This window comes from Heterocephalus glaber, unplaced genomic scaffold (assembly GCF_053883595.1).
Source record: "Heterocephalus glaber isolate CG9 unplaced genomic scaffold, H.glaber_assembly_v1.0 deba00001472, whole genome shotgun sequence".
NCBI classification, from domain to species: Eukaryota; Metazoa; Chordata; class Mammalia; order Rodentia; family Bathyergidae; genus Heterocephalus; species Heterocephalus glaber.
In genome coordinates, this window is record NW_028258315.1 from 28,356,332 (window position 1) to 28,381,474 (window position 25,143).

General features: G+C 44.8%; 1 protein-coding gene across 2 annotated transcripts in view; it reads right to left on the reverse strand.

Moving 5' to 3' along the window:
- Pcnx2 (pecanex 2) overlaps nt 1–25,143 on the reverse strand; it is a 226,460-nt gene that overhangs the window by 22,562 nt on the left and 178,755 nt on the right. For both annotated transcript variants that reach the window (XM_087181900.1, XM_087181901.1), the window contains exons 25-28: nt 22,995–23,210; nt 10,491–10,744; nt 2,751–2,984; nt 1,271–1,383 (exon numbers count right to left, since the gene is read on the reverse strand). In XM_087181900.1, the coding sequence (XP_087038026.1) occupies nt 1,271–1,383; nt 2,751–2,984; nt 10,491–10,744; nt 22,995–23,210 (817 nt within the window). The remainder of the gene's footprint in view (nt 1–1,270; nt 1,384–2,750; nt 2,985–10,490; nt 10,745–22,994; nt 23,211–25,143) is intronic.

Genomic DNA, 25,143 nt, shown 5'->3' on the forward strand with positions numbered 1-25,143 from the left:
AGTGCTCACTCTGTAACAACACACAACTCATGGTCCGGCAGCGATAATGGCCCATAGCGCCCCCCCCACAGGAAAGACATGGAAACACAATCCCAGCAAGTCTCCCTGGACCTGCTTACCTGGGGCCTTCAAGCAAACATAAGTTTTGCCTTTGACAAGCTTATCATCAACCCACTAGCAAAAATCAAATATCAAAAGAGCCTCTTCTGCAGAGGACCATATCTTCATTGTTATACAGAAATACTTCAGAAAGCCCAGGTAAAGCAGAAACTGAGAGATGAGGGCAAACGGGGCCCTCTTCTTTTTTAAGCTCCCTAGTTCTATATGGTTCTCAACCTTGGTTGTGTATAGACATCATGTGGGAGCTTGAAAAATATTGCAATGCAATACCTTATGCACAAAGCTTCTGGAGGAACTGGTCTGGTCTGAGGGAAGGCCTGGGCATCAGGATGCAGCAAGGCCCCTTAGGAGATCTCATGCACAGCATGGGGTGAGGACCAACTATCAAGGTGATTCCAAAGGCCAAGCAGAGTTCAGCCTGCTGTGCTAAAGTGCTAACTTTCAAAGGTGCTGGTATAACAGCCAATGATTTGGGTGACTTGAAGGTGATGGATGGAACTGGCCAGAACACTGGAGCTGGAGCTGTGGGAGCACCAGGCAGCAGCTAGGGGACAGTGGAACATGAGCTCCACCTTTTGAAGGATACTGCCTGGGTGATGGGTGACAGGTGGCCAGGAGAGAGTTCAGGTTTGTTTTTGTTCTTTAAGAAAAGAGATCAGGCTATTTCTGCATAGAGTAAGGCTATCTGCATAAAGAGAGTGAGCATCAACCTTTCAAAAGCCCACGGGGACAAGGAAAAGGAGGGTCCAGCCCAGGGCACAGAGGGGAGGGTTTTCCTTCATGAGAAAAAACAGGGAACTAATATTTGCTGAGTATCGATTTTGCTGGGTAGCAGGCCAGGCCTGTTATACTTGTGATTCCCTTGACCCTTCTCCACAAATCCTCAAATACCTTTATGATATGGAAATTCCTGTACCCAGAATTCCTGGGTCTCCACTACCTATACTGATGATAGTTCCTAATCTAATACTCCTAAAGATCACAGTGATCAAAAGTCTTCTGCAAACTCAACCAGATTTATTGTAGAAAGAAGTACAGTATGTGAAAGAAATCTAAGCAACTTGGCTTTAAAGAACACAGTTGACAAAATCTGCCTGAATGTAAATGATGGGTGTCTGACCACTCAGAGGAGTGCCCCTCCCCCAGGTACCTCATGGCCATATTGTGTGCTGCAGTCCCCAGAGCTCTCCTCCCAAGGATGCACAGGGCAAAAGACAGAGTCACCAAAGGAGAGTCTTCATCACTGTCCAGGGTCTTTGAAGGCTGAAAGAGCAAGGACATGAGCTCAGCTTTTACCTAGGTTCCCTGTATACTGATATGGCATCACAAGTGTGGAGCTAGAGGCTGCTTGTTAGGGGCCACTGTGGTCACCCAGTCTCCTCTGAAATGGCTCAAGGATGGGAACTCTGCTTCTGGAAGCAGTTTTTCTTGTGGGTGGGCATGGGGGGAAGTGGGAAAAGTGCTTTGAGAGAAAAAGAGCTAAGCTGTGGCTGATGAACTAATTCTCTGAGATTTCAAATATGATTCTTCAGGTCATGAAGATGTCAGGCTCGAAGCCAAAGGATCCCCATCTCGGCACTCTCCTGCAGGGAGAGGCAAACCTTGATTCCAGTGCAGATGAGGGCCTTCTCTTCTCCCCATGGGGAGGAGCCCTTTGGATTGACCATAAACCTACAATCAACAACTAAGTTAAAAGAGAACAATCAATGAAAAGGGGGAATGCAGAAAAAATTTCAAGTCAAAGTATCTTTTGCAAGGAAAACAGTAATTTCATGAACCAACACTGGAGAATGAAATCATCACTGGACGGCCAACTGTATCAGTGGATGCCGTGTCTGGCTTCACCACCTGAAGAGGCCCTGCCTGGGCTAAGGGTCTCTGCACATTCCTTCTGGTTGTCTGGAGACAGCAGGTTCTGCCATGTGCTTTCCTGCCACCTGTTTTCAATCACACATAAGTAATCCAGGGCCTGGGTTTGTGCGCAGTTCTACTGACTTCCCACACTACGAATTTCATTGGCTGCCAAGGAAGCTGCTTCCAGCTTGAACCCACTTTCTCCACTGATGCACAAGGGCTCAGTGAGCTGAGTTCCTGCTGTGCTTTCCTCTATCCCCTTCTCCTCTGCCTCCTCTCTTCCCTTTGGAAGTGCCATTGTTCTTGGTTCCATTTCTAAGATCAGGTCTACCTCCAGAGGCATCCTCTGCATGGGGACAAAACTGGCACAGGGAAATAACACCTACAGAAGGAACCTGGATTGTCTAACTGCAAAACAGACTTGGCGTATGCACTATTCAATGGCTCAGCAAGTCTTCCCAACCTAAGAATGAAAATGTTCTGTCCAGCAGTCTCAGAATGTGGGTGTAAACAGAGCTTTCCAGTGTCCTGATGCTTAAAACTGTGCACAGTTTAAAGGAACACTTACCTTCATAGATCCTTCCTTTTGGAGAAAAATTATATTAATTCTTGCATTAATTTTGCTTAACTGTTTAACATTTATCTAGATACTACTTTTTCTCTCTCCTATTTTATATATACTACCCTGGAGAATAGGAAGAGATGGACAGTTAACAATCCTTGGTTTTTACATTTGTGTTCAATGTTGCAGCCCCAGCTACCTCTTCTACTCCTACCTCTTGTCTCTTCCCCGCACAGTACTGAATCCACTCCAGGTAGACGTTGCAATAGCTGGCTCGGGTTATCCCCTGCAGACACGGGACATAGTCATCATCGATGTTGATGTTGAACATTGCAAGGTCACGCTCAATGTGATGCCACTTGGCAAAGGGCTGCAGGGACTTGAGAAGTGAGTCATTCTTGACCCAGGAGAGGAGCTTGGGGGATGCCACCATGTAGTATATTATACTCTGCGGAGAGAATGTGAGATTTTGAGCTCTTAGAGCCATTCCAAAGCCAGGCAGGTTTTTTTTTTCTCTATTAGATATCAGGAAGTAAATCAATCTCACTCAGGTCAGCATGAGATGAACCCCATATGGGGGGCCATTTGCACTTCTTCTGGGTTTGATGCATGGAATCAACCTAAGACTTTCCAAGATGTCCTCTCTCTCAAGGGCCATTGTAGGAAAAAGTGAGAAGAACTGAATGTGAACAGAAGTTCATGACAGGATATGAGTGATGAGAAGGAGCTATAGCAGCCCTGTCCTCCAAGAGACATGTAAGAAACACCCTTTGCCAGGGTCCTGTAGGCCTCTGAGGATGCCAGGTGAGGCCAGTCATAAGGAAAGGAAATGGGCAACCCTCTTCCAAGGCCTGGCTGGAGCAGTCAATGCACTGAGAAAATTTAGTGCTTGTGAAAAGTCATGATGATGTACAGCTGTAGTAACACAAGTACATTCTTCATCCTGATGATCAGACAGTAGACACCTGTGGTTGTTTACAACTAGCCCACATAAGCTGGGTGTGGTGGTGACACCTGTAATCCCAGGCTTCTGGGAGACTGAAGCAGGAGGGTTGCAAGTTTGAGCCCAGTGTGGACAATTTGGCAGCTTGGTAAGACCCTATCTATAAAATAAAGGGCTGGGGATGTAGCTTAGTGCAAAGGCCCTGGGTTCAATCCCCACTGCTAAAAAAAGAGAAACAGCTCATGTTTCCCCTCATTCAGACTGTACTTAAAGGTCCCACCTAAGGAAAATGCCACCCTCAGGATTTGATATTCTGAGCCTCAGCTTTCTCAAATGTTGTCTTGTAGTTTCTGAATGAATTCATCCCTCAAAAAGGCTACTACTTAACCTGAGGAAGTAAAACTGCGACGGAGAAAATTAAAATCCAGGCCTGATATGGGCACACAGGCAACAGACAGAGGCATGCTGCTGAGTAGTCACATCTGACAGTTGCTGGATTTTCATGACAACAGAACAATGGAAATGGTGGCCAGGGCTGATGACACCAAGGGGTCTCTGGGAGATGGCTGCACATCTCATCTGGAAATCATGAGGCACAAGGGGGCACAGTGGTTGCAAAGAGAACCAGACAGGGAGTCCTTCTCTGTTATCAAACACACTCTTAGGAAGTAATGACAGCTGGATGGTTGTGGTGGGGACAAAGACTCCAAGCAGTGGGCACAGAGGCCCCTCTTTAGGAAGGCTCCTGGCTTCCTCTCCTACACCCCCCTCCCTCTGGCTGGGAAATGATACCCGGGGCACAGAGCGCAAGGAGCCCAGGTGTCTGACTTTAGTTTCTCCAGGGGGCTGAGCAGGGGACTGGGCAGCCATACAAGTGGTTAAACAACCTCAAATGCCTGATTCAGCCTCTCTTCTGTCAGGAATGAGGGTAGTCTGGACTTGGAGCAGGCTTATCTGTGGTTCCTGGCAGATGCTCTGCCTTCTTTGGAGCATAATTTCTATTAGGCTCCACAGTCTCACCTCCCTCAAAATGAGGAAGCAGGAGCGACGGAGTCTGTAGGCAAACATTGGAATTCAGTAGCCTGGGTGTTCCCTACTCTGCAACATTGTGCCCCAGGATGGCCACGCTAGCCTGAGAAACCCCTTCACTGTGAGGCAGAGGCAGAGCAGGAGGGCTGCAGGCAGAAGTGAAGGCAGCTAAAACTTGGAGGGACAGACAGGCGCACTGGTGAGACCCACTGCTCACTGCTGTCCTGAGGTCTGAAGTGAGATTGTGCACATGAAGGATTCTACATGGCCGGGTGCAGGGTACACAGGCAAGAAACAGCAGAAATGGTCAGGGGGTGGACAGGTGTGACTTACCTGCCCAGAAAGTGGGCGGAGCATGGGGTCAGGGAGCAGGCAGGGTAGCAGCAGCCGCAGCAGCAGAGGAAAGGCTGAAGCAGAAGGTGAGGGACAAGGGTGGTAGTAGGGGACAGGATACAGCTGTGCACATTTGATACTCAAAAACAAATACTCTGAATCTGGAAGGTTGCTGGCTGGATGACTCCTACAAGGTGGACAGTTTAAGTAGATGCCCAAAGTTACAACAAAAAGAGAGTACAGTGGTTCCCCCAATCCAATTTCACATTATAGTAAATGGAAAATTCCAGAAATGAGCCCTTCATATGTGAGTTTTAAATTGCATGCTGCTGTTATGATTAGCAGCATTAGTAGCACGGAAACATCTTGTGTTATCCTGCTCTTGGAATGTGAATCATCCCTGTCCAGTGGAGCCACACTGCATCGCTCACCCCTAATTGTCCTTTCTTAGCCAATTCAGTTATCAGATTGACCACAGTGGACACCACAGGGTTTGGGTTCAAGTGACACTTATTTTACCTAATAATGACTCCAAAAGAGTGAGATTGATCCTGGGAACTGGCAAATGGCAAAGAGAATCCATAAAGTGCTTTCTTTAAGTGAAAAGGTCAAAGTTCTCCACTTAAGAGACGAAAATGACATGCTGAGATCTACGGGACAATGACATAACTTGAGAGAGAGGGCGAAAGGATACATTCATACAACTTTTATTAGAGCGTATTGTTATAATTGTTCTATTTCATTATGAGTTACCAGTTACCATTGTTATTATCTTATTGTGCATTTATAAATTAAACTTTATCATATGTGTGTATATATATATATATATGAATGAGCTCTGCCACTCATGCACAGAGGGTCTCGGAGTGAATTCCCTGTGGATAGGGGATGACAGTGCTGTCCAGGCTCTGAACTGTGTCCACAGGCTCAGCCTCTCACTGAGCATTACAAGGAGAAAACAATTTTGGCCTCTGAACATCTGGCTCTAGCAAACATCTGACCTAGTTTTTCCAAATTTGTCCTAATCCTGTACTAGGTAAGAATAACAAACAGAACTTAAAATCAAAGCTTTCTATTTCATTCCTTTCTGGGGGGTGGGAATTGACCCTACAAGGGATGCAGTCAGAATAGTTAATGAGGACTTTGAATCCCAGAGGCGGCAAACATGCCCTCCTCCAGGCCTGCCAGAATCCTGCAGCATCAACTGCAAAATATGATCAGGCTCATCTCCATCTCCACTTTACTTAGGCAGAAATTCTGTTGTGGAGACATCATCAGTGAACCCTGTGAAATCCTTCAGCATCTGTCAGGGTGAAATGGAGAGCAGCCTAAGCCGAGGGTGGTGATGACAATGAATGACTGCGCAAACCTGGCCTGTGTCGGAAGAGGAGCCCCCAGAATGAGCCCACAGTACCTGTGTCCTGCAGCTGGCTCCTGGCTTCTCACTGTGACTGCAGGCCAGTGTATCTCACCAGACACCTCATCCTGAGAGGGGGCCTTGGTGGGGGACCAGCAGGGTGGGGTTTCACACATCATTGTGCACGGTGGCAAGCAATAAGGCTAAGGCACCAGACACAGTGGCAGCCACATGCAGACTAGGCCTCAAAGAAAGCTGAGTTCTTAATTCTAGAAGGGTTTCAAGCACTAATAAATTGAGGGAGAGATGGAGGACACACAAGGGAAAATATCCAGTTATCAGGAAGGACATGATTTCAAATATATTCATAGAGGGTGGGGAAAGTGACCCAGTTTATTAGAAGAGTTAAAAAAAAATCTCTTTGTGAAAAGAAATCATTTCAAAGTTTCTTTCCATTTCAATTTGCCTATGCAATAGGAAAATCATAGAAAAAATAAGACCAAACTCTTAAAAACTGAAGTAATTCTGAGCTATGAGGCGGCAGGTTTGCACACCAAGGAACTCAGACCAAAAACAAAGAATTCATTTATTTTCACCCCAATGCTGCTGCTTTTGCTACATTACCCCATCAGCCTCCTGCAGTTTCCCTTAACCCTAATACCATACTGGGGAGGTGGGAAAATTCTGAGCTAGAAGGGTGGAACGGTCCTAAATATTGTGTCTGGGCCTGACTTGGCATTAATTTCAGCGCACATGCCTGTAGTGGTTCCCCAGCCTACAAAGGTATCAAATCACTTAGGAAGTTACTAAGAAGCTATAAATTCTTGGGCACACCCCAGGCCTACATCCTCAGCACTGCTGAGTGGGACACAGGACTTTTCAGTCACCTCACTTGCTGGAGGATGCAAGGCCATGATCTTCCTTGGCTCAGAGAAGTGCAGTGCCTCTTCCTTCCCAGGTGGGAACCTGTCCTCTCTTCCTTTTCTTAGGGGAATGAGGGGCCTGGTTTCCTCACAAGCCTGGCACTCCCCTCAGCCCTCCTCTATCTGCACAGCACTCTGGATTTGTTGGTCAGATTTCAACCTGTCATCTTGGAGAACCCACAGGGGTTAGGAAGCACATTTCAGGAGCTAGCAGAGGAGCCAGGCGAGCAGAGACCACAAGTCCAGGGGAGGGAGGGAAGCATGGAGCCCCTGGCCTCTCAAAGAGCTGAGCAGCTCTTCTCTCTCACCTGTCATGACCTGCTGGCTTCGTGATATGGGGTCAGAGCTGTCCACATGTCTGGCTTCTGGAAAGGTTGTTTGGGTTAGAGTTAGAGACAGAGCTCAGTATTGAACCCTGCTTTCACTCCTGTGTCTGGCACAGGCTGTTCAGAACCTTAGCTGGACCTGGCTTTCTGCTATCCAGACTGCATGACCTGACCTCAGAATCCATGTTGCCCAGAACCTCTGTTCTTACCATCTGAACTGCCTTGGGTGCATCGATATGCAGTGCCCCCGAATAGCTCTGGGGAACATAGAGGGGTGGGGTGTGGCTGCTCTCATCCTAGAGGAGAAGGTAGGGTAAGGATGCAGAGAAAGGGGAGTGATGGACAGGCATGGCCCCCAGGCAGCTGAGAGGAAGGGCTGCCATGTGAGCCAAGGCTGCAGAGCAGCTATGGGACAGAGACAGTGGTCCCTTCGGTGGGCGGGCCAGGAAGATGTGCTCTGTGTGTACACAGAGCAGGAGGAGTCAGAGGAGCTGGAAATGGTGGCAGCAGCAATGGAGGGCTCTACAGGGCAGGTGAAAGAGCCTTGCCCTTCAGGCAGCATGGAGAGACAGCTCCAAGATTCATCCATCCGGCCTGTGAGGTACCATACTGCTGACCTAGCTGCCCCTTCTTAGCCATCTGCTTCACGAGCCCTTTACCAATCAGCCCCTGGACCTGGGCCTTCTTGTAACCGCCTCGGCTTTCTGCCTCATGAGAACTAAAGGAGATTCACAAAGGACAATTCTCTCCTTGATAGAAAATGACAGAGAGGGCTGGTGGCCACTTGTCACTTGTTTCCTCCTTTTTCTAGAAAAATATAATGCTCAAAATACACTTTCCAGACCTCTCCCCTCTGGCATAAGACAACATTCTAGCAACAGGACATGGCAAAAACATCCTGTGGCAGCTTCCAGGAACTGCCTCTTAAGGTAGCTGGCCTGTGTCCTTGGGCTTCATTCTCCCTGTCCTTTCCTCTGAGGCAGGAGGAAGAGCCTGGGATGGGGGCAGAGAGGCAGAGGATAAAAGAGAAAGCCAGCCCTCCAAAATGGCAGACAGTGCCCAGTTCTAATTAGCTCCCCAAACACCTGGTAAAGACGCGGGGACGTGTGCACTGTGGGCTTGGAGGGTGGGGCAAGATAGCTTTCCAAGACCACAGAGAGCATCAAGTTCTAACAACTAAGTCACACTTGGTTAAAAACAAGTGCACGCATGGGCTATGGGTCACCTGGAGCACCCAAAAGTAAACCTAAATTAACTATAATCTCATTTGCATTTTGTTTTTAAACCCCAATGGGCTTTGGGAACCATAATAGTTCCACAAAGGTCCATACAGGGACAAAAACTCCTCCCACCTCCAACAAAAAGGAGACTTGGTCCTGATTGAAAAAATCTCCCTGCATCAGTTCAAAGAGTTGCCTCCTCCCTGCTGAAACCACTTGTAGGCACTGGTACCTGGCTTCTTTAGGACCATGAACTTTCCCTCACTGGCCCACTTCCATCCTGTGGAGTGTACTTTCATTTTAATAAACTTGTGCTGCTTCCACTTTCTCTGTGTCCTGTTCAATTCTTTGGTTGGAATACTAAGAACTTGGAAAATTTTTAGGCCTCAACTATCCAGTAATACTCATCCTTTTAAGCCTGTGACTGAAGTCTTGGGAACATGCAATGGGGGGTACAACTAAAAGGTGGAGGTGGGCACTGGCAAGACTGGGGATTGCTGAGAACTTCATGGGTCCTAGCCCAGCCTCTATCTATGTATGAGAGAAATAAACTTCTAATGCATGTTTTGGCCTCTGTCATTTCATGGCTGCTGCCAAGTCTAACACCAGTAGGTGACCTGAGTCTGCCTAGGGTTGACACTGTGCATGAGAACTGCTTGTGTTCTCATTTCTGAGGACGTGGGGAACCAGCCAAGAAGTCATGAGGCCAGTGGGTCACAATCTCCCAATTTACATAAGATTGGACAGGACATTCATAGTTCTCTGTGAACATTGGATATACAGCTCTCATCTCACCAGCGCACACACTGTAGTGTGGAAAAGCAGATTGATTTCTAAATCCTTTGCAAATCCTCTGCCTCAGAACAGGGTCCTGAAAATACCCAGGGTGCTGTAAGGAAGAGCTATCGACCTTTCTGACCTCCAGAGTCTACTCTCCAACTCCAGTGAACTTAAGCAACGACAGCAGACATTGGGAGCAGCTATTCCAAACTTTCAAATCTCCTGCTTTGTGCCTGGCTGAAGCATCAGGACCTCTTGGTCTCTTTTTATTCTGTATTTCCTCATCTCTGCCATGCCACTTGTGCCCTCTCAGCTGGCAAGGAGTTTTGCAGTCTCCAATGGACATGCTTCTTCGTTTGGATCTGGATTAAGATGTGGAGCTGTCAGTGCCCCATCCAGGGCTCTCTCCATGACTCTTCCCCCAGGAGGGGACCCACCATGGAGACTCAGCACATTGCCCTCACCTGGCCCTTCCCCTTCAGAAAACACCTCAGTCCTAACCAGCTCTCTGAACTGCAGGCTGGGTGCCACACTCTAAACTGCATATTTTCTGAGCAACTGAGACAAGATGTGATTAGTCTCCACATGCATGAGGAGAAAAGGCCATCAGAACTAATCCTCACCAGGTTATTTAGCTATATTTTTGAGTTTTTATCACCAGTTTAAACAATTATTCTAGTTCTAAAGAGGACAATTTCTAGGGCATCTAATGTGACGCAGTTTAACTCAAACATCGAGTCTTGTGAACTTCTTACGACGTTTAACTTTATCATCACCATCATTACCGGTACCTTGCATTGGGTGGAAGTGAATACAGGCTGCCTGCTGTGCCGAGCTTGGGAGCACATGGCAAGACACATGCCTGAGACTAAAGCAAAGCCCTGTTAGGTTTTTCATGAGGACAGTGGTTCCCAAACCTAGCTGGATCTCCAATTCAGAAGCTGGGAGACATTCCAGCATCCAGCTGTCTGCAAAGCTCTTCAGGACCTGCCCTTGTCCACCCAGAATGATTCCTCAGACAATGTTTGCGAGCACAGTGGTACCTTGATATAGTACTGGATGAGGACCCTGCGGAGGTCAAACACCTGCAACATGGTGGCTGCATTGTTGTCAATGATGCTGTAGCCCTCCAGGATGTACTGTGTGCGTGCAACTTCCCAGGTGAGCCAGCGGAGGCGAAACGCAGCATTGCAGGACAGCAGGTGGGGCAGGTGACCAGGCTGGCAGCAGCAGCAGCCTCTGTCTTCCTCATCACCTTCCATGATGGCTTCCACTTCCCGCTGCTGGCAGTAGGTTCCTGGCCAAGCACAACAGGGTAGGAGTTAGAAGAGAGGTTGTGCTACAGCTGTCCTTTGTAATGATTTCACCTAGCCTTCATCAGGAGACAGTCTAGGAACAAGATGTGTTTACTCTTAGGCCACAGTGTTTCCCCCAAACAGTCACAATTCTCATTACCTTCTATTCATTCATAATCATTCTGATTCTCGTGTGCTACCCACATTTTGTATTCTGATGGCTTGTGCTCAAGGTAGTCATGGACAACAAGGTGAAATGAAGGATGTTGACAGCCCTGACCTGTACATCATAACTGAGCAGGCAGAAGGCTAATGGGATGGTGGCAGGTGGAGGTGCCTGAGAGCAACCAGGTGTGTGCTGAAGTGTCACCAGGTGGGGGCCCAGAAGGAGATGCTGCTGCCAAGGTGGAAGCACATGCACCTGCGATCACTGTGGGATCAGGAAGGGGCTCTTGAGCTGGGTACATTCCAGGGCCTTCACTCCAGAAGCAGGAGAATGTGGTGGTGTGAACAGTCTTTGGAAATGGACGCCATCCCTCCTTCAATATTTTTATCAAAAACTTAACAGGAAACAGACAAGATGCTCATGACAGGAGGTTATTGCTATGACCTTGAAGGCAGAATTGTCATCTAAAATGATCTTGGTAGGCAGAATCTAGTACACTCTTCGGGCAGAGTTCATTGTAAGAAAAACCATTTAACAACTGGGAGATGGACACCCCTGTGGGAATGAGAAGGTAGGGAGCTGGTGGTGGGGAGACAGAAGCAACAGGTGCAACAGCCGCAAGTGCACATTATGTGGCCTGTAATTCAGAGAGAAGAGAAGGAATAGGCAAAGCCAGGAAGCACAGCAGGTCAACTACAGCCTTTGCTGCTAGAGGTAGAGTGTGGACATATTATTCAGGATAGCTGAGTCCTAAGCATGCTTATTTAACCCAAGAGGAAAAAAGACAAAAGAATTTAAAGAGATGGATGACAACAGAGATCCTAAGTAGCTTAGGGATAGTAGAAAGAAAAGGCAAATGTAAAGATGAAAATAGTTCAACGAAATAAAGGAAGTGGGCTCTTCCAGATGCCAAATCTGTGTGTACTTGACCTTGGACCCCCTAGCCTTCAGAACTGTGAGGAATAGATGATTGTTGTTTAAGCCACCCAGTCTATGGTATAATTGTTACAGCAGCCCAGACTGAGACAAGTTCTCACCAACTAGTTCTGACAACAGTTGTGCAGAGTGGCAGTGGCTTTTAATGTAATCTCAACAACCACAGGATTGCAGCTACTTCCTGTGGCTGGCTGTAAAGATACACCTGCTTTAACAATTGGCCATGCTGAAGGTGAGGCTTATGTTTTCCCCAGAAAGCTGAGAGCCAAAGGAGGATGGTCACCTAAATGGAAGGTCTAGTAATGAAAAAAAATCAACCAAAAGTACCCCCATTCCAAACGAACCTACTGTAGGTGCCTCCTTAGCTCAGAACACTGGGCTAGAGGACAGGATCCATCAAGGGGCCTTGGGGGCTCAAGGCAATTGGAGCAGGAGAGTTGTAAACCTCATGTCTACAGGTAACAAGCAACAAGATGTTCAAGTCCAAGGAAGCACGAAGAGGAAGGGTGTACTCTCCCCCACAACCTCCAAGGTTAAGGGAAGAAAATGAGGGACAGGGAAACCAGACACCACCGTCCCATTTCAGATGACAAAGAATGGGGACTGGAACTAAGGTGTGGGGTGTTTAACAGATCCTACTCTTCCTGACACTAATTCCCTAGGACAGAATTCCAGGATATGAGATTAAAAGAACATTCAGGTCCTCTGACCCAGCCATGTGCCTGGGGAGGATATTCTTGTATTTGTTAGCTCTCACAGATTTAATTTCTGAGAAGAAATAACTATTGTAATAATTTTATAAAGGCTGTGTATGTGACAAAGTGACAGCTAACATCACACTGAGTGGACAGAAGCTGAATGTGTTTCCTCTAAGGTCTGGAACAAGACAAGGGTATCTACTCTCACTGCTTGTACTCAATATAGTACTGGAAATTTTAGCCTCAGCAATTAGACAAGAGAAAAAAATTAAAAATCATACAAATAGGAAGTCAAAGTATCCCTGTTTGCAGATGATATGATTCTCTATGTAGATAAAGCTAAAGTTTACATCAAGACTATTAGAACTGATAAAAAATTTAATACATTTTCAGGATAGAAAATTAACATACAAAAATCAGTAGCACTTTCATGCATCAATAACAAATTTGCTATGAAAGCAAATCCATTCACAATAGCTACAAATAAAATGAAATATGCAGAAATAAATTTAACCAAGAAAGTAAAAGGGTTCTACAATGAAAATTACAAAACACTGGAGAAAACAAATGCACGCACACACACACATGCACACACACGCACACACACATTGGAAAGACCTCCCATGTTCATGGTTTGGAAGAATTAATGCAGTTAAAAATGTCTCTGGTGGGAGGGCAGGGGAAGGGGGAAAAATAAGAACCAAGAGAGATTATGTAAAAGGTGCAAATTTCCAACAATGAATGTCATTATATTGTATACCTAAAATGTACCAATAAAATAAAATTTTTTTAAAAAGACCTTGTAAGTGCAAAAAAAAAAAAGTCTCTGTTACCAAAAAAAAGAGTCCATACAAGGGGTGATACAAGGGGTGATGAAAATATATAGTGAATGTTTAAATTTTAAAGACATTTTACAGTAAAAGATACATTGCCATTAATCCCTCTCAGAATACTCCCCTTCACTTTGAACATGCTTATCTCATTGTTCTTTCTGCTTTCTAAAGCAGTTCTGGAAGACTTCTCTTGAGAATGTCTTTTCGAGGTATGGTCAAAAGTACAATAAAAGCTGTTGCTGAAAGCCATCCAATGAAAAGGCAAGCATATAACAACATTACAGTGTGTCCTCATTTACCTTATTCACTGGATCTGGCACTGTGTGACTTTCAGCTCTTTGCCAAAGTGAAAATGACCACAAACAGTAAATGAGCCAGCCCTGACAGTGCAACTACAGACACTCTTAAAAAAGTTTCGGCACAGCAAAGGAAGTGGCAGAAACAACCTATAGAATGGGGAAATATTGCCAACTATTCATCTGACAAAAGATAACTAGCCATCCAGACTACATAAGGGACTCAAAAAGCGTAACAACAAAAACCACACAATCCAATTAAAAATGAGCAAACAATCTGGATAGATAATTATCAAAAGATAAAATTTAAATGGGTGACAAATGTATGAAAAATTTCTCAATGACCATTAGCCACGAGGGAAATGCAAATCAAAATTGAAATGAGACATCATTTCATCCCAGTCAGAATGGCTATTATCAAAACACAAAAACAAAAATAACAAATGCTGGTGAGGATGTGGAGAAAGAAGGAATCCTCATGTACTGTTGATGGGAATGTAAATCAGTACAACAATGTTGGGAATAGTATGAAGGGTCTTTAAAAAAAACTAAATATAGATTTACTGTATGACTCCGCTATCTCACTTCTAGATACATACCCCAAAGAAAAGAAATCAGCATACGTGATTGTTAACTGTGATGTGTCAACTTGACTCGGGTAAGAACCACCTCACAGATTAGTGAAGCTCAGGTATGACAATGAAAAACTGAGGAGGGAAGACCCACCCTGATGAGGGTGGCACTAACTAGTAGGCTTGTAGCCTAGATGGAACAAAAAGGGGAAGAAGGAGGAAGTCTTCCCCTTTTCTTCTTTGCAGGAGTTCCAGTCTTCACAACTGCCTATGGACATTTGTCTCCAGTGCCCTCTTTTGCCTTACAACACAGACCTTCAGCTTTCCCACACAGACTTGTACTGGACTCTGCAGTGGGCTTCAGGCCTTTGACCTTCAACTGGATCCTTTGTCCCTCCAGCATGCAGATGACCATTTTACATACTTCCACCCCTGATTTCACAGGTGGCCACTGTAAGTCTACCTAGTAAATCCTGTGAATGATCATATATCTATTTATATCTATATCTATATCATCTATATCTATATCTATATCTATATCTGTGTTAGTTACTTTTCTCTCATTGCTGAGACAAAATATCTGACACCCAAAGTTAAAGGGGGAAAGGTTTATTCAGCTCACAGTTTGTAAAGGTTTCAGTCCATAGTTGGCTGGCTCCAAGGCAGGGTGGCACATGGCAGAGAGGCGTCCCAGAGGAGAACAGTTCATGGCACACACAAGGTGGCAAAGCAACAAGGGATGTTAGTAACTTCTTTTGACCCCTTTTATATTCTATCTAGGCTACTGGGATTAAGGCAATGCCAAACCAATTAGAGGAGTGATTTAGTAACTACACACCCTTAATTCCAGCATCACACACTCTAGATCCAGCTACCTCTGAAAAAGCCCCACATATGACCACACAAGGCTTTGAGGGTACATCTCAACATAAAGCATAATAATCTATATCTATCTGTTCCTCTAATACAGCATACAGAGAGATATTTGCATGCCTATGTTTGCTACAGCACTATTCAAGATAGTTGATGTGGAATCAGCTTAGTTTCCCATCGAGAGATGAATAAGTAAAGAAAATGTGGAATATGTGTACAATAAAGTATTATTCAGCCATAGGGAAGAATGAAATTCTGTCATTTGCAGAAAAATTGATTGAACTGGAGGACATTATATTGAATGAAATAAGTGAGATACATAAATACACACATGGTATGTTCTTCCTCATGCACTAAAGCTAAAAGCCATTGACTTGAATGTAGAATAGTGTTTACTACGGATCGGTAAGGGTTGGGAGAGCAGGTACATAAAGGGAGGCTGGATTGGGTCAGTGTACACTGTATGAGTGTGTTGAAATATCACACTGAACCCCATTAATGTGTACAATTAGTGGATACTAATCAAAATGATATAAAATATTTAAAAATAAAAAATTATATGTCAAAGAACCTCAATTTGCCTTAGGATAGTCCATTAGGAATAAAATTCTATAAAGATTGCAATGTCTTAAAAGATTCACATTTCTATTCATTTAACTATAAAATAGTGTGTTTAAAATTTTTATTTCATTTTTAAAATCTAGAATTCCTCATCAGTGAGTCTCCAGGGGAAGGCAAGAATGGTGTTATTTACTCATCAGAGTAGATCAAGGAACAGCCTTATGATTTTTGGTGGTTTCATTCTGGTTCTGAAGACTGAGCTTTTTTTCAGAAGCAAAGATCCTTTCTAGACTGGATTTCTGAAACCACCAGGGCAGGAGCAGAAAGGCTGAGCCACGTCCTGGGAGACTGCCTCTCACAACCACCAGCTGCCAGCCTCCTCTCCACTACGGGGGCCACATGCTGTCCTCGTACCATCCCACACAGCTGTGCTGGGACACTTTCTACCTCACAATCATTAAACATCTCCTGGATAATCATCTTCTTTAAATTAATCCAATCTAAATTTGGGAAAACAATTGCCAAGTGTATACTGACGTGAGGTCACGAAGCAGAACTAAAACAAGGGACAGGACTGGCTACATGAGCTGCAGAAGGAGCTCAGTTCTGCATGGCTTGAATGAGCCATTTCTCTGCAACTTCAATTTCCAGCCCTTCAGCAACACTGTGCCCACATGTCTTTTAAATATGACCTTGAGAATCAAGGAGAAGTGTATTGGACTTGTGTGCAGTAGAGAAAAAAAAAAGACAAAAGTATATTAGAAAGATTTACATTTGTTTGCTTCTGCAAGCATAGCAGAGATTCTTTTATTATAACAATTTTATATTCCACGGAGCCTCAATTTCCTTTAAGATCTGCCCGTAGGAATAAAATGTTTCCTGTGACCTATTTGCCAAACTGGATTTTAAATGTGGTGTAATAACTTTAAATGAAACAGCATTGTTCTTTTCAGTATTTTTATTTCACAACATCATCTATTTATGTTGCACTGATCAACTTAAAAAGTGATGTCTCATACACCAACCTGGTTATGCAGATGTAATTGCTCCTCTGTAAATAAGGACACCAGTTCTCAAAAGACACACCCTATGGAAGGGTCTAGTCTTTAGAATTTAAAATTAGAGCTTTTCTTTTATCACAAAAGCTTTTCCTGAATTAACTTTTTCTTTACCAGCCCATACAAAAAAAAAATTTAACCAAACAATTCGGTACACATGGTTAGTTGAGAAGCATAGGCACAACAAATGATGAAATATAGAATACTGCAATTATCTCTGTGAATAATATGATTTCTTCAGCTTCTGCTCACTCACAGATGAGAAAACCCAAAGCTCTCAGCTTTACACAAAGGAGTTGGGTCTTCCCTTATTTATATTTAATTCATTGTTGTATTAGCTTCCTTTACTCTCATAAACTTCTTTTAAGTGTAGAATGCTAAGACGTGCATTCTCTGGTAATGTTCACGGGAAATCCTTTTTCTTCCCAGACTCGCTATAGAGACAAGCATACCTTTGTCTCTCCCACTGACAGGTCAAATAACTTGAAATGAAGAAAAATATATGTTTTGGAATTCTGACTGGAGAACATATTATTTTATGGCTAAAGTTTGGAACCAAGGGATGTAACAGATTATTCAAACTATGTAGACATCAGAATTAAGGACTCAGTAAAGATCTCAATGTTGCCATACAGAGAAGAATTCTAGATAGTTTCAAGATTACTGGAAGAGCTGTGGGCTCTGCATGAATCAGCCTTTAAGATTAGCTTTCGATAAGATTAGCTTACACAGATATTTCCAAATGTCCCTGGAGGCCAGTGATTATGAGGTGCTAGCCAAACTATGAATGGCTAATAACATTTCACACAGACAGGAACATTAATCCTGGTTTCTGATATTTTCCAGACCCTATAGAATGTGACATTTGCCTTTGCTTTCATCGTCTGATGCCAGAGGTTCCATGGTGGCCAAGGCAGTCATTTGCTCTGAAACTTGAGCTGCTGCAGTATCCCACAAAAGTAGGAACATTTAGGAATATTAGGAACACATTCTGGTAAAGCTAACTTGTAATTCTTAAATTTCAACATGCAAATAGATTTTCAAAAAACGGTTGTTCATTCTTTTATTTAACCATCCTCCTTCCCTTCCTTTCTCCCAACCAACTTCCTTCCTTTTTTCTCCTTCCTTCCTTCTTTCCCCTCTCCCTTCCTTCTTTCCCCTCTCCCTTCCTTCTTTCTTTCAATCTGCCTCTTTTTCCCCTCCCTTTCTTCCTTCCCTCCCTCGTTCCCATGGTAGTAACTCAAAACTTCAATTACCAAAATGGCTTCCCCTCTCTAAATATCAGCCTCAAACATCCTGCTCTCCAGTAAACCACCTCCTATGTTTGCAGCTCATTTCCTCTAATATCTCAACTTCAATGATCCTTGTCCTTTCCTGGCCCACAATTCATTGGTCCCATCACTGGATTCTGCTTCCTACCTCCCTATGCCCTCGCTTGGCTCCTTTCTCAGCTCACATTCTGTGACCAGGCATTTAATCACGATCATAATCACACTTTTGCACACATCCTTAGTCCCCTTTCCTGGCTCACTTGGCTCAGCCACACACCTGGTAACTCCAATGCTGCCCTGTGCTGACTGTGGCTGAGAGAAAACCATCCTAACAGATCTCTCTTTAAACTCATGATCACTAGCCTAAGTGAGCTTTTTATGCTGCTCAATGTTCACACTATATTTCTCCACTAATTCTCCCTTCTTATGTTGTCGCCCTAATGCTCTTTCCTGCCTGCATCCAGAAGATGTTCTGAGAAGAACAGAAATGGGTTGAACACATAATCTGCTCTCACTTTTTCATCTTTCTGTATATATTTACTTGAATGATGTTTAGCTGAGATTTCCAACCCCACAGATTTCATTTCTTCTGAAAAACCTTGAACTTGGTGTCCCTCACCCTGTTGGCCTTCTTGTGTGCTTTTTCTGTTACCCTGATTTAGACTTAAAGCAATGATTGATGTATCAACCCTTAAAGACTGCCTGGTTTGGTGGATGGAAGTAGTACTGTGAACCCAAAAGCAGCAAGGGAACCACAATCCTTATTTCTTAGGGTTAACAAGAAGAGAACTGATTTCTACCCTGGATACATGGGCCAAAATGAATAGAACAGGAATGAAGTGAGGCAAGGTCAAGGGAGTGCATTCTGGAAGGGAGGTGGAAACAGGGGTGTTCATCCAGTTTCTGGAGAGAGGAACAATCAGTGTCCAGGGCATGGTGTGGGCAACATGAGGGCAGTACTTGGATCCTCTGTGCAGATGAGGCCTCTCCCCAGCTGCAGTGGGATTTAAGACATGGCACTTATCCAGTAGCCGCCAACCCTGCTTTGCCAGCCTGGTCAACAAGTCCATGTCCTTTGACACATTATCCTCTAAGTCTCTCCAGCTGCTTAAACAGCTAGAGTTGGTTTCTGTGGCTTGTAGCTCAGAACTCCTGTTGACAAGAAGCAACACCCTCAAGGGAAAAAGAACAGTTTCCTGGCTCATGGCTGTGGAGAGCTGGCCTTACTCCAGGTGTGTCTTTCACATCTAAAAGAGGAGCCAGGGCTGGGGTGTAGCTCAGAGGTAGAGCACTTGCCTGGGACTGAGAGGCCCTAAGTTTGTTCTCCACCACAGATTTTTTTAAAAGGGAGAGGGTTAAAGAGCCAGAATCTCAGTGCCTGCACATGAACAGCTCCTGTTACCACTGCTGGATCCTCCTTTGGATTGTGGGAGAGAGATGAGCCCATCTGTTTGTTGACTGCCCCAGGCTGTGGAGAAGTTAATTAAATTTATCCAAAATAAAGGATGCTATTTGGGAAAATAGAGAATTCAAAAAGAAAAGTGAAATGTAGGGAAAGAAAGCTTAGAACAATACTCAAGGAGGTAAGAGAAAGCAGACTCTCCCTGGGAATACCATGGTCTATGTTGCAAAGAGATATAAGTAATGTAGTCACTGCAGGTCAGCCAGACTTCCTGAAAAAAAAGCACAATTCACCTTGTCCAGACACATGCTCTTTTAATGTTCTGGGGTTCCAAAGTATGAGCTAAGTCAGAGAACACTTCTCGCATGAGAATGAGAGTTTGGGGCAGACTCCATGCCAGCAGTTTTTCTTAATGCTGTTATTGTGTTGGGATGATCTTGCAGCCAGGTGACATTTCTGACATGTTGGCTGGAAGATGAAGAACCTAGAAACAATAGCAGAGAGGGCTCCCAGGAGATCCTACCTTACACCACCATAGCCCATCTTGGGCATGCCATCCACCTCTTTCTGTGTTCTGCCTGATGACATTTCAGGAGTCTGGGATGTTGTAATACTGACTGCTGTGATGCATGCCTCCCTGCCATCACGATCCAGTCCAATGTGGCAGGGCCATTTTCTCTACCTCCTGAATCCAGACTGTCCTTGGGAATGAATTTGACTACTAGTAAAAGGCAGAAGTGGTCCAGTACCTGACCTATAGGTTGGGCCTTAAGAGAACTTACGGTGTCCATGTTGTTCCTTCTAGAGCCCAGCACCACTGGGCTTCACCAGCTGTGAAGACACCTAGTCCAGCCCCCTGGAGAATCCTGGACTCCATACCTAGAACCCTGGATCTCTTCCATGCTGGTTCATCTGACAGATGAATGCAGCTTCACTTGTGACCTCAGGGAGGAGCTGCAGCATAACCAGCAGCCACCCACCCCGAGATCATGGTGTTGCCACCCCAAGCCATGGGTTTGGCAGTGGTTCATTACACCTCAAGAGACGACTGACAGGAGCTAAGACCAAAACATTTACTAGGGAAGATTGGGAAGGACCCCCGTCTGTGATGAGGAGCTTCAGACAGAAAAGGACCACAAATTTCTAAAATCTGATTCATTTTGAACCCTTTAAATTCACAGATGGGTTAAGTTTGCTAATGAGGCTAAAAACAGTGAGGAACTTGTGATAGAAACCACAACTCATGTTCCACCAGGTTAGCTTTGAAACTTCTTCCCTCAGATCCCAGGAAAAACTAAAAAGCTCTCAAAATAGCTGAAATTCAAAATCTCAGAGGAGATTCTGCTACCCTATCACACTGGAGACACTTAGCTTCTACCTCTGGTGGCATGTTCTGGTACCTAGGCAAAATCTAGGGCAAAATCAACTTCTGCAGTTTCTCTGGGGAGCCTGACCACTACTCTGCCCTATAACCTTTCTTCCCTCCTTCTACACCTGAAGTTCCAAGAAAGGCACAGAGTGCATACCTGAAACATGAAGCCTGCTGCTCTAGAACAAACATCATTTTTTATACAAATTTATATGTCCACAAAACTAATGCTTAAAAATTCTCTTTCACAGAACTTGGAGACTTGATTTTTTTTAGTAATGGTATTCAAGATGAAGAGTGATGGGTATTTGTTTTCGGCTAAAAGGCATTTTTTTGTTATAAAGAGGCTCTGGACAGCTACAATCTGTCTAAGGACCATATCCTTATAACCACCTGCTGTAAACCACAACTAAGAACAGGGCGTCTCTTGGTCATCACCCCACTCTTTGGCAAGGAAAGCCCTTCCTCTCTCCCTTCCAGCCTCATCCTCTCCTCTGCTTAGCTGACGCTGACTAGATATGATCCCAATACACTCTTCTGGTCCCTGGGGTGGCTGTAGTCGGATGCTTCATGGCAGTCGTCTCAGGTAGCAGTGACTGCCCCACACAGGGCTGTCTGCTCTGGGGGATCCATGTTCCCTTAGGCTGAGGCCTTTGCTCTGTATCCATCCATGGCACCTGCCCAGTGCTCACACAGCGTCAGCACCAACCAACGACTCCTAAGCAAACAAAGGCACTGTGTGCAACTGGCTGCTTGATGTTCTCACTTGGACACGTCAAGGGCATTTAAAAACAAAAATATCAAAAAAGGAGCTCTTGATGACACCCCTTCTCTGAGCCAGAGGATCTGGCTCCTTGTCCAGACCTCCTCTTTGGTAAGTGCACTGCTGCCACACAGGCACTTGACCTGTAACCCTGGGGAAATGCAGAGCCCCATTTTTGCACCCTGGCATCTGCCCCTGCTGTGTCCACTTAGAGGGTCTCACCATTTGTTCATCTCTGCCATCATCTCTGGCTAGGAGGTCCCAATGCAGGGCACACATACAGTCTCCTTCTTCCTCTACTCCCTCTCTCCAGGACACTGCACAGAGCTGCCATAGCAGTCTCTCAGAGTGTAGAGAGAGCCAGCCATCCCTTTTCCAGAGGCCCACAGGCTCCCTGACTTGGCTGTGAGACTGTACATTCCTCAGCTGCTGGCCTCTCCTTCACCATGCTGCAACTACACTTAAATCTGCTCCAGGCTGTTGGTCCTCCCAGGCGGCTGTGGCCTGATTCTTCCATTTAGCACATTTTACTTTCTACCCCCATAAGAGCCTTCTCCCTCCTTTCCACGCCTCCCTTGATGGTCTCCCACACTGCACCAGGGCACCTCCTCAGCCAACCCTCTGCAGTGACTTTGGTCTCAGAACCCTATTTGCCTCCTTCCAAGAATAGTGACAAATGTCACTTGCTCGTGTTATCCTTCTTTCTGCCTGTTCTGCCACAGAACTCCAGTTCCTGGGTCCCAAAACACTGGGGCCAACCCCGTGGCCACAAAGCAGTGAACATTCATGTAATGCTTCATTTACATGAAAGCTCTCCAATCATGTGACTTTATAAGGTAGCCATTCTTATATTATCATTCTGCAGAAAAAAAAGAACTCCGAAACATTAACTTATTTATGCACCCCAACACCTGTGCCCAGCAGAACCCTGGTTCTCTTTGGGATTTGGCTGACTCCAACTAGAGCCAGGGGAACTCCATGGCCTCTTTTTGCTCCTGGGTTTTTCCCAGGAGGATCAAGTCCACCAGTGTCCTGCTTTGCTAGTCCACAGGTATACATGTGGTGACATTTCATATCATTATCCCCAGCTGTGTGCATTTGCTTACATCAGAACACCTTGCTTAAAGGTAGAAGTCAGCAGCCCCCAGTTCTCATTCAAGCATCAGGTGTTAAGTTCCCCACTGCATCTTTTCTGGTACTATGGATTGAACCCAGGGCCTTCACATTGAGCTACATCCCCAGCCTTTCTTTATTTTTTATTTTGAGACAGTCTCACAAAGACACTAAGTTGCCCATGCTAGGCTCAAACTTGGCAATCCTCCTGCTTCAACCTCCCAGAGTGCTGGGATTATAGCCACCATGCCTGGCTTAGATCTTTCTTAAGCCTCTTTCATGATGGCTTCTTACTAACACTTTGCATGCTGCTGAATTCCAACCCCAGCTATAATGCCTACCTCGGAATTCCAGTCCTCGGAGTTGAAATGTGACAAGACCATTGCCAATTTCGATCAGGTGGACAAAGGCATTGAGGTCATCTGAAGCCAAAATAAAGCAATCGCCAGAGCTGTAGTTACCCCAACGACCAAGAACCAAGTCTCCACACAGGGACTCCTGAAGTGTCCTGGTCAGGTGCTCATAAAAGATGGAATTGAGGTTGTTGTCATCACCCCCTGGAGGCAGACAAGAAATATGGTTGGTGAGTGCTCACATCTGGGACACACGATTTGTCATTAGATTAAGATAAAATCAGACCCTTCATGTAAGCTTCAACTATTTTAGTGGATTATATGAAATCCTATTTTTTTGCTCTAGAATCTCTGAGGCAATATCCTCTATATACATGGATTGATAAGTGACAAATGATTGCAAATGACAAATTCCTATCTCCCGTTGAGATTCCTGAGCTCTAGACCTGCATGCTTACTTAACACCTCCTCTGAAGTCTCCACCAGTCAGGCAACCCATTTCCCACCTTCACATCTGAGTGATCACATCCCCATCCATGCACCCATAATGAGGGACTTTCTTTTCCACTCCACTTTATCCCTTTCTTGTATTTTTTGAATCTTTCTACCTTTCTCCATCTCTCTTACCTCATATCCAAAAGAAACAATATTGCTCCTATGGACCACACCCTTGGCCCTGTAGCTCACTTTGTTTGCTCACCAGGACCTGCAACAGAATGAGCTTTCCAAGTTGAAAACCAGAATGTGATCCTCAGCATTGTCTAACCCCATTTCCTAAACCTTCTCAGTGCCCCTAAGATAGAGAGGACTTCTTCGCATGGCCTGCAATAGGGCGACTGCAGACTTTGTCAATCACAGGTGAGAGCTAAACTGTCCTGAGTCACCCAGCTCAAGAGGCACTGTGTTGTCTGTTCCTTGCTTTCCTCCTCACTTGACACAAAGCTGTGCCCAGTCCAGTGAACCACGTGTCCCTGCCACCCTGCGCTTTGGTGATGCTGCCCCCACCCCAGGCTGCTTTTCCATGTCCTCTGGCTTATCAGCTTCTGCTCTTCAGACTCTCTTCCCAGAAGCTGCCCCTCTGGTAAGAAAATTTCTGGTTACAGGCTCTCAGCGCTGTGTTCCTCTTTGAAACACTTATTACTGCTGGAATTTTGTTATGATTTACATAGGTATACAATTATTTGATTAACATCTGCTTTCTCTACCACATCATAAATTCAATAAAGACAGGTCAAGATCTGACTTGGCTTATGCTTGTGTCCTAGTTTAGTCCTGGCAGAATGTGCAACCTATAGTGAGAACTAACTATCTGTTAAATAATAGATGACATCATAGGTCATAGTTTAAGAGAAATGTTTTTAGGAACACACCCCTCAAGTAATTCTGGGACAGTTTTTGTTATTTGTTAAATTCAATAAGGTATAATTTACAGATATTAAGCAGCATAAATTTATATTTATATTTAGTTTATGCATGCTATGATATGTAATATAATTATTGCTAGTATTACATATTATATAAAATATCTTTTATTATAATATAAATTACATATACACATATATGTAAATTATCATTTTCTATGCATAGATTGGTGCCACTTATTGGTAACATATGGTCACAAAGCCTGCTTAATTGCAGAGCACTTCACAGAGAGTGAAAGCTGTCCTTCCCAGTGTAGCACTCCGAGAGTCTTGAGAAAAGCGAGCCATCACATGACCACACTTAGACCTGGCATCCTCTGTGCTGTGTGCTCATCCGTGTTTGTTCTGCTTCCTTAGGGAGCACTGGTCCTTTGCAATATAGTGTGTTTTTCTGTTGTGGGCTGTAGGACCTTGGGGTTGCGGCCAATTTGGGTGATTATGGGTGAAACTTCTGTGGATATTCATTGACTAGTAACTAGGACAGGACTTTGAGTCCCCTGCGGTGAAAATCTATAGTGGGAAGGCTGCACTCCACAGTGACTATGCACTTCTTCATCCTCAGCAAAGACCCGGAGCTCTAGTCCTGCCTCTTACCCAAGAACTGGTGCAGTCAGGGGCCGTTTGCTCAATAGCAGTAGGTATTCTAACTGAGTGGATGGTGATGCCCAAGGAGGATGAAGAAAGGATGCAGGAAGGAGATGGGATGACAGATACCC